Source organism: Cordyceps fumosorosea (assembly GCF_001636725.1).
Source record: "Cordyceps fumosorosea ARSEF 2679 chromosome Unknown scaffold_40, whole genome shotgun sequence".
Lineage (NCBI taxonomy): Eukaryota > Fungi > Ascomycota > Sordariomycetes > Hypocreales > Cordycipitaceae > Cordyceps > Cordyceps fumosorosea.
The window spans coordinates 15,032-25,429 of record NW_017387340.1 but is presented as its reverse complement, the minus strand read 5'-3'; the positions used below and the strand labels follow the sequence as shown (position 1 = coordinate 25,429).

The following is a 10,398-nucleotide window of genomic DNA, read 5'->3' as shown; positions in this document are numbered from 1 at the left end:
TATTAGAATTCGCATGGGTAGAAGCACACCCTCTAACTATTATTTTAGTCATTATTGTTACGCTGTGAGGTAAGGACACTAAAGGTCGATTCATGAGTTCGGCCTGACTTTACACCTCCCGAACCCATTACTGGACAGCGATAGGAGAGGAGTTTATATGTTCAGCCCGCACGGTTTTACTGACACTACTATGCTAAATATTATTAGTTTAATAGTTCCTTAAGTATCATCTAGAACTTTCGTCAGTCGGTCTTATCTACACAACTATACTAAATGTAGCTTTTCTAGGATATATGCTACTAGTGGGTAGGTGACTAATATTAGTACGTTTATTTATAGGGTGTTACTACTATATTCTACTATATCTCTATAAAGGAATTAATTCTAGTAGTAAAGTAAAGACTTAATTATATTCTTAATAATAGTATAAATATAATAATAATTAAATTTTCTTATATAAATAATAATAAACTTTATAAAACTATATAGAATATTAACTCTAATTATTATATATTCTTTTTTATTAATAATAATTTTATATATTTTAGATTCTAAGTCTATAATATTAAGTATATTTATAATCTTATTTTCTTTATTAATAAAGAATCTTATAGTAGTTAGTATTTAGATTTATTTATCTTTTTTAAAATATAACTATTATTTATAATTAGTTTTAATAGTATTTATTAAGTATTATATTAGACTACTATTAAGTAAGAAGGGGTAGGTTATTATTAGAGTAGTATCTCTTATAAGCTCCTTTTATGTATTATAATAGAAGCGTTCTAGGAACTATTAGTGGCCCTTTATACTAGTTATAAGTGTAGATGATTAGCTAATCTCTATTACTTACGGCTATATAAGAGCGCTAAACGGTTCGCTTAGTGCTAATGTCTACTAGGCGTGCGTTTAGGTGGCTAAAAAATCTCTTTATAAAGGTGGGTACTAGTGTAGATGTAGGAGGAAGGTGTGAGCACGAGTCTAAGAACTCTAAAACTGGATGTACATCTATCTCAGGGTAACGTTGAACCTAGCTTTTCAATCTTCGTCTTGTACCAACCTTCCAGCTTTCCAACAGCAATAATGGCTTGTCCGTTTGCTGGTAGCTCGTCAACCTTCTCTGTCCCAGTCTCGCCCCCATTGCCTTCTTGTACCTCGACAAGACTACGTCTTATATCTAATAGGCGAATGCATCTGAGATCCAGAGATGTTATATTCTAGCTAGGAAGAAATGGCTAATAGGAAGCTTCACAATAGGCATTGTCCGACGATAAGTTATCAAGACTCCGCTTCGGCCAAGGGGTCATGACTGTCCTCTCCCCTTTCTTCACAGACTTCACTTTTCCATGAAGCGACGGACGGCGTCTATCGTTCAAAACCCATCTCCAAGGCCGCCCCATTCTGCTCACCCTGGTTACGATTTTTTAATCCTTATCCTCATCAATGCGGGGATTGATGAGCGCTGCGAGCTGCTCGTCGGTCAGAGCCGCGATACTAGCCATCACGCCCTCGCTGGGCTGCTCAACGGCGGCCGGCTCCTCGCTGCACTTTCCCTTGACGGCATCGGTCGGCATCTTGCCGTCAATGGCAACGACGCTCGAGCCGCAGTCGGCGCCGCGACCGACGTAGATGCAGCTATCATCCGGGTCATATACAACGAGCGAGCGGCGGGAAGGGGGGGGAGAGCGGGGGCGGGAGGGGAGCTTTACCAGCTGGCACTCCAGTCTTCTGAATAGCGATGATGCAGTTTTTGTCACTGTCAACCTTCTTGAGCACCATGTCGCCAAGGGGTACCGACACCGTGGTGCTGTCGGTCATCTTGAAGTCGAGCGACGCACCAGCGTCGACAACGTCGCAGGCTACTTTTAGAGGGCCCGTCGAGGGCTTTGCCTGGAGCTTGTCCTCGACAATCTTGAAGAGATCATCCTTCAAGACCAGAGCGGGCGAGCCAGAGTCGATGCCCATGGACAATGGCCTCGACGCAGTTTGGTTGTTGAGGATGACCTCACTACTACCGCCGCTGCTGGCCGTAAGAGAAACAGACTGGACCGAAACAATATAGCTATTAACCGCAGATGAGAATAGGGACAAGAGAAATGAGAGAAGATACTCAACGCGTGTACGTACTGTTTCGACTTATTCGGAAGGATGGGAAGCTTCTCGAGGGATCCGGAGAACTTGCTCGTGTCGTAGCCGCCAAAGGTCAGCAGACCTTGGCCCTTCTCTCGTAAAGCCATGCTAAACGCACGGGTCTTGACAATCATCTCGTCTAGGAGCTTTTGGGGAATAAAGTCGGTACTGCCTTTGCTAGTAGCACGGGGGGGCAGGAGGCCCATGACACCGACGATGCGTCCCACAGTAGTATGGGGGCTGTTCATGTTGCCAACCCCAAAGTTCAGTTTACCCATGGACTTGCCTAGACGTTGCTCGTTAGCCCCATCACATTTCAAGAAGAAGGCAACTAGAGAGTTCAAATCTCATCCTTACCGCCAACAGAGACGTCGTCACTAATCATATCGAACATGACCCTTTCCCTTGAGCCATACATAGCCCCCGAAATCTTCTTCAGATCCTGCAGCGAGGTGCTCACGCTTTTGTCAAAGTAGACCGACTCGGCACCCGTGCGGCCATTGGCTGGAGTTACGCCGGGCACCCAGAGCTGGCTAGACCCGGTGTCGGGCTCAACGATGACCTTTTGCGGCGGGGTGCCAACCTCGATGGTCACGCCCAGGGCCATGGCCGGCCGAACACCACCATACTTAATATTATCAAGGCCAACGGGCACTTGACGCTTGGTCGTCGCAGTGCCGGTCGTCTCATTGCTGCCCATCAGCAGCTCTTCTTCGGGGGCGACGGTAAAGAAGGGAAGTTGAAAGACGCCGTCCTGAACCACAGGCTGAACGGCACCCTCTCGCTCGCCGGCACCGTCATGCTCAGCCGGCGTGACAGTGCCATCCTGCTCGACCGGTGCGACAGGAGTGCCCTGCTCTACTGGCTCGACGACCGGCTGGCTGGCATCCTCCTGCACGACCGGCTCGACGACCGGCTCGGTGGCAGTACCGTCCTGCACGACCTGCCCGACAGCAACGTCTTGACGAGCAGCATGAGGTGCCGCCACTGCTTGGCCAGCCAGGAGGCAGAGAAAAGCCGCAGAAACGTGCATGGTTCTCAGAGATGAAACTTTGTTGTAAAACTGTGGGTTTGAAAACCAAAAGGAATGAGAAGAAGCTCAGATAATGGCGCGATGGATATTGATGGTCCAGGTGGTTCTGAGGCGGACTACACTGCCTTTTTATACTCGCAGTAGCTTCCATGAGTGACTCTCGAGACGACGCTATTGCCTTCAAGTCGAGCAGATTGCATAGATATGCTGACTAGCTCTCTGGACTATACAACATGTTGGGATACCGAGCAACTGCGTAATGCCTTGTCCTCTTTTACCTGTGTATAGAGTAGATGTAACGATGAACAGGGAGGGCGGCATATAGGTACCAAGCATTCGCATCGCATTCGCCGAGTCATCGGCTGCCAGATACATGGTAGAGTATGAATAAAGGGTTGCGGACCTAACGAATATCGTAGCCTTGGCATGTTTAACTTGCGGGCTGGCCCTTACTCGATCTTCGGGTCGCTGTCGCTGAGTGGTAAAGCCAGTGCATTATCACCAAGATGATAAAACGCATCTTACTCTGTAAACAAGAACCCTTGTTTTCTGTCTGTCTTGATTTTTCATTCCCCCTTTTTCTGCACTTTAACTTATTCTCTTTTCCTATTCGTTACTGTTTGGTAAAGGTACTACACGTGCCGCAGTACGAGTGTGGCATGTGTAGATTCCGAACCTTCGGGATATATGGCTGACACAAAGGGTAGCCTACCAATGGTTCATGCTTAAAAATATGTGTAGTAAAAGTATTAAGCTAGGCTGATTACTTGTGGTTGTTAAAGCGTCCTGTTGTATGTGTGAATCGTAAGGTCGCTTCAATTGCACTGCGGCTTCAATATCACTCTGTCTAATACTGAAATTTTATGCTTATGCTTACGCGTAACTGCTGTTCGCCCCATTAGCATAGAAATTGGTCTACTGGTTTTCCCGGCGTGCTTTTATATGCATTGTTCAAAAGTCATGACTTTGATGTGGTGGGGACAAACATTTGTAGTCCCTATATTTAACCCCCGTTGATCTGTGTGCGGCTCCTAGGAAGTGGCGTCAATTTTCCTGGAGATCTTTCTCATACCTTGAGTAAACACTGTTTACCTTCGTGTTTCCTTATTTATTGTTTTTGAAGTTGTCGCCTTTATTGGCAGAAACTAAACCTCAGGTACCTCACATCATTACATTGTAGCCCTGTTCATGCACTTGTGGGGACGGCCCGTCCCACAGCATTAGCTAATAAGACAGCACATCAAACGTCGTAGAAATGCATGCTACAAGCGTTATACAGTCGCACATTAGCTAAGGTACCGCCATTTGTGCAAATGAATAATTCGTCTATATTATACTAGAATATATTATATTTAAACGCCTATTTCTCTATAACTAAGAATATAATAAAAAGAAAATTTATATACTAATAGATAATAAATTAATCTATAATTTAATATATAGAAATTCTAATTTATAGTTTTTTATAGAAAAGTAAGTATATAAAAATACTATATTTTAGTACTTTATAGTAGTAAGCTTTTACCTATAATAATATATAACTATAGAGTACTATATTATACTAAATATAGTATCTTTATATATCTATTTCTCTATAAATAAGAATATAATTTAATAAATTTCTCTATATACTAATAGATAATTAATAAATTTATAATTTAATATATAGAAATTCTAATTTATAGTATTTTTATAGAAATAAAAGTATATAAAAATACTATATTTTAATACTCTATAGTACTTTATAAAAATAAGTATATAAAAATACTATAGAGTATAAAGTATTATAAAGTACTATAGAATACTAAAATATAGTATCTTTAAGTATTTATTTCTTTATAAATAAAACTAAAAAAAGAGGTTTCTATACACTATATTATAAATAAATTAATTATTTATTAGTACACTTAAATTTAACTTTTATAATAAGAATCTAGCTTATAACCACACTAAGCCTAACCTAGTAATAAAATTAGAAAAGAACTTAAGAAAGGTAAATTAACACTTCTAACCACCCCTATATAATACTAGCTTAGGGCCGTATTAATAGGGGTGGCTATAGTGGCTAAAATAATACTAAGGACGTATTAAGATATAACTCTCTAACTAAAGTAAGCTATAATAAGCCTAATATAAGAATAACCTAACTAAAATAGTTAACTAAATAAGAACTTATAAATAAGCTCCTCTTCTTAATCCCTAAGGAGTATAAAGATAGAGTAAAGAAATTATAGTACTAATACTAATAAGTATTATACTATACTAAAGCTACTATAGCCCTAATATAAGTTTCCCCCTCTATTATTAGAATAATAATCTAAGTAATAATTAAAGAAATAGTTATATAAATACTAAAAGTAAATAAAAGTAAAGAAAAGTATAAAGACTACTATTAGCCCTAGTCCTATACTAATATAATAGTAGACTAAAGGTAGTTAACTCTATCTACTAAGCTAGTACTAGTATAATATAATAAAGAGTTAGTAGTTAATACTAAAGACTATACTTAAGAAGTATAGAACTAGTTACTATTAGAGGTAGTAGTAGTAGTTAATAAGGCCCTCTAGACTAATACTATAGTAGCTATATAGTAGTTCCTATTAAAGGATATTATCCTTTTATTCTATAATAATATAAAAGAATACACTAAAGATAACTAGTAGGTAAAAACTATATTTAGTATAAAGGTAATAATAGCCTACTATATATATACTATAGTAGTTAAAGTAATACTAATAGAGGAGATCCCTTAAGACACCTTAGGACTAGTAAATACACTATTAGCCTTTAATAAAGTAAAAATAGCCTCTACTAAAGTATAACGCCCTTAGACTAGAGTAGAGATAAAGGTATTACTAGTTATTAGTATATATAATATAGAAATAGTAAACTAACTCTATAAGAGAGGAGTATACTTTAACTCTTAAGTATTCTAGTATAAGCCCTATATAGAGATAGTATAGCCCCTATAGTACTTTTAGTACTATAGGTTTAATTATATTAGGAAATTCTATACTAAAGATAAGTAATATAGTTAGTATATATACTATATCTATAGTAATAGTAAAAACTACCTAGCCTAAGAAGACTCTACTAAAGAAAGATACTTAAACTATAATAGAGGTTATCTAGTATAGGCCTAAGCCTACTTTATTATAGAATAAAACTAAATAAGAGTTAATAAAGTATACTAGTACTACCCTACTTACTTTAAAACCTATAATACTCTTAATAATAGAATACTATAGTTACTAAGAGCCTCTTCCTTAAAGAAGAGGGCTATAAGTAGTCTATAGCTAAGGGGCTACCCACTTAGTACTAGGCCTACTAAGAGACCCTTCTCCTACTAAATAAATATACTTAACTTTAAATATAGTTAGAGTTAGGACACTACTAAGTAACCTAGTCTAATATAGATTATACACTAGGATATACTTACTTTTAACCTAGCCTTAGGGCCTATTACCCTAGTTATAGGATCCTAATCACCCTAAAGGCTAACTATACTACTAATAAATATAACACCCCCCCCCTCCTAACTTAAGTAACTATAATACTACTTTAGGATACCTTTATACTAGTTTAGTATAAGAGCTTAGGCTATAGCCTAGCTAGACTAATAGCCTAGTGGCCGAAGGTATAGGGCTAATAGGGGGGGGGGACTCCCCCTTATATATAGTAGCCACTTCGTTATAACCTCCCTACCTCTTCCTCTATAAGAGATTTAATTTAAATTTAACCTTATATTAACGCCTACTTATAGAACCTCCCTACCTCTTCCTCTATAAGAGATTTAATTTAACCTTATATTAACGCCTACTTATAGTAGCTATAGGGCTAGTCCTTAATAATTAAATCTCTTCTTAGTTTTTTCTTAGTTACTATAATAGAAGTAAAGTAGTCTTCTTAAGAACACCCTAATAGACTATATTAAGCTAGTGGTGTTACTAAATTAAACCCTACTTAAATAAAATAATAAACTATAAATAGAAATATAGCTTCTCTAAGAGTAACTCTTACTAACTAGCTCCTAGGGCTAGGGCGGACATACACATCCACCCTTATAGATGACTATTAGTATTAAACTAGTATTAACTTATATAACTATTTAATAGAAGCCCCTCCTATAGAGGGAAAAATTTAATAAAGATATAAAAACCTTTATAAGTTAGAAGTAAATAATAGAGTATAAACTAGAAATTAATAAGGCCTTTATTAGTCTACTATAAGCCTAGTTTATATATATATAGTTAAGCCTTAGCCTAATTATATAGTAAAAGGTTATAGTCTACTTTAAAGTAGGAGGCTACTAAGGGGAATTAGACCCTTATATATTCTTAAGTTATCTTAAAATAGTATTTAGTGACCCTTACTACTAGGAGCTAGTAATAATACATCTTAGCTTAATAAAATAGTAAGAAAAGGAGTCCTTCTCCTACTACTATATACACTTTAAATAGGAATTAGTAATAGTAGGAGGGCTAGTATAGGTAGATAAAGTTAAGCTAGATAAGCTCTAGCTCACCCTTTCTAATACTATAAGGAGCTTAATTATTAGTAGGCGGATCTCCTAGATAGATTATAATATAGTAGTATAAGATATCTAAGTAATCTTTATAGACTTAGAATCCTTTTAGATTAAAGAGAACTATTAATTATAAACTAATAAACCACTAACCTAATACTAAGTTAATACTAATAGGGATATAGTGATAATAGGAATTAGTGTATTCTACACCTATCTAGGGGCCCCTATAAAAGGGCTATAGTGCTAGTTAGGGGAGTAGGAGAGGGCGCCCTAGGTGTCTAAGTTAGTATTACACTCCTAGAGGGAATTAAGGGCCTACCTTTAGTATAGTTAAGATAGACATTATATTATAAGATACTATCTACTCTTAGTAAAATAACTAGATATATAATAATCTTAGGTTATAGTAATTACTAACTAAAGTAATAACTTAAAGGTAGAAAATAGTAATATCTAAGGAAGTAACTCCCTTTAGGTAATATAATAATACCTATAATATAGAAGTTAAATAATAAAGGGGGGGAAGGGAGTTAAATATAGAAATAAATAAGAAAATATATAAATATAACTATTCTTAGTACTAAGTATTATTAATACATCTACCCCCCTAGATATATTAATTAATACTAGTTATAAGTACTATAGAGTAATATAAGAGGGATTAGTAGACTTATTATAGCTATAATAGGTTACCCTCCTTTTACTAAGATAGATCCACCTTATAGTAAGGGATATACTACTCTTTACTATAGTAAAGGCAGTATAAACATATATTAATATAGACGGCTAGTGGTTCTCTATACTACTCTATATTATCCTAGCCCTCTCCCACCTAGTGATCTTAGGGCTACTTTAGCTATAATAGTACTACCTAATTATTAATATAGAGGTAGGATATCTCTACCTAAAGAATAAGCCTAACTAGTGTATCTATATATAGTAGTAATATAGTCTAATACTATACTCTACCCTACTTATAAGGAAGAGATTTTATAAGGCATTAAAAGATAAATTCTATATAACTAGTATTAAGGTAGAGGTAATAATAATAAGTCTATATAAGATTAATACTATACTATATTACACTCTAGTAAAAGAATAATGCCTCCTAGAATAGTATAATAAGTTTAAAGACCTCTTTATAGAGGAAAAAACGACTAGCCTACCCTTAATATAGTTAGGGTTTAATTATAATATAAAGCTTAAAATATATCTAGATAGTACACTAGAAGAGCTCCTCTATAGGAGGCTATACTAGATGTCCTATAACTAGCTACTAGAAGTATATTAATAGCTTACTAGCCTACTTAATAAAGGGTGGATATAAGCTAGCTCCTCCTCTACTATAGTACTAGTTCTCCTTATTAAGAAGCTAGTAGGTGGCTAGTGGTTTTATATAGACTATAGAGCCTTAAACACTATTATAGAAAATAACTAATACCCCCTACTATTAATAAAAGAGACACTATATACTCTCTTAATAGTAAAATAGTATATAAAAGTTAATATCCACTTAGTCTTCTATAAACTCTAAATAAAACTAGGGTAGGAGAAATATATAGTGTTTTATACTTACTTTAGTCTATTTAAGTGGCTTATATACCTATTTAGACTTTCTAGGGCCCTAGTAAGCTTTTAAAGATATATTAATAGTATACTAAGGGACACTTTAGACGATTTTATAATAGTATATCTTAATAATATCCTAATATATAGCTCTAGTAATAGGGTGGACTATAAAGTAAAAGTAAAATTAGTCCTATACTACTTAGAGAAAACTAGGCTCTATATTAATATTAATAAGTATAAGTTCTCTATTTAGATAGTAAAATACCTAAGGTTTATTATTATAATAAGTAAGTCTTTAAAACTAAACCTAAATAAAGTGGCTATAATATAGGATTAGGAGTCTCTAATATAACTTATAAGTGTATAAAGCTTCTTAGGATTTATAAACTTCTACTATAAGTTATCCTTTAATTCTCTATAGTAAGTAGCCCCCTTTATATAGCTTATATAGAAGAGAGTATAGTTTATATAAGGAGAAGTAGAAGAATCTATCTTTTAATAACTTAAGACACTCTTTCTCTTAGAGCCGTATCTAACCCTTTAGGACCCTAGGAGGGAATTAATAGTTAAGATAGACTACTCTAGGGTGGGCCTAGGAGGCTACCTATTATAGATAGATAAGGATAGTATACTACACCTAGTAGCTTATTACTTAGTAAAACTATCTATTATAGAATAGAATTATACTATCTATAATAAAGAGCTCTTTATAGTAATAGCCTACTTTAAAGCCTAGGCAGTAGAACTCTAGGGTTAGCTTTCTCCCTTTATAATATTAATAGACTATAAAAACCTAGAATACTTTATAAAACCCCACCTCCTTTCTAAATAATAAGTGTATTAGACTAAGTTTCTTTTATAGTTTTACTACTACTTATACTACTACTTAGGCCCCCTTACTTAATAGTTAGATATATTAAGCTAGTAGGAGATATATAGTAACTAGCTATAGAACCCCCCCTATATAATAGTCTAGCTAGTTAATATTATAGCTATTAGCTCTATAACCTAGTATAAAACACTACTAATACTATTCTAAAATAAGGAGCTAAGTGTATTATAGTAGGAGGCCCTAGTAGCTAACCTATTATATATAGTAAAGATATAGGATATATAGGAGGGGGTTAGATAATTCTCT

General features: G+C 35.5%; 1 protein-coding gene across 1 annotated transcript; it reads right to left on the bottom strand.

Moving 5' to 3' along the window:
• Positions 1 to 1,424: 1,424 nt before the first annotated feature.
• On the bottom strand, positions 1,425 to 3,163 carry ISF_09018 (candidapepsin-4 precursor; the record flags this gene model as incomplete). The annotated part of the gene is made up of 4 exons (XM_018852621.1): positions 1,425 to 1,712; positions 1,765 to 2,062; positions 2,128 to 2,416; positions 2,488 to 3,163. The coding sequence occupies 4 exons, from the start codon at positions 3,161 to 3,163 to the stop codon at positions 1,425 to 1,427; spliced, it is 1,551 nt and encodes a 516-aa protein (XP_018700146.1).
• Positions 3,164 to 10,398: the final 7,235 nt, after the last annotated feature.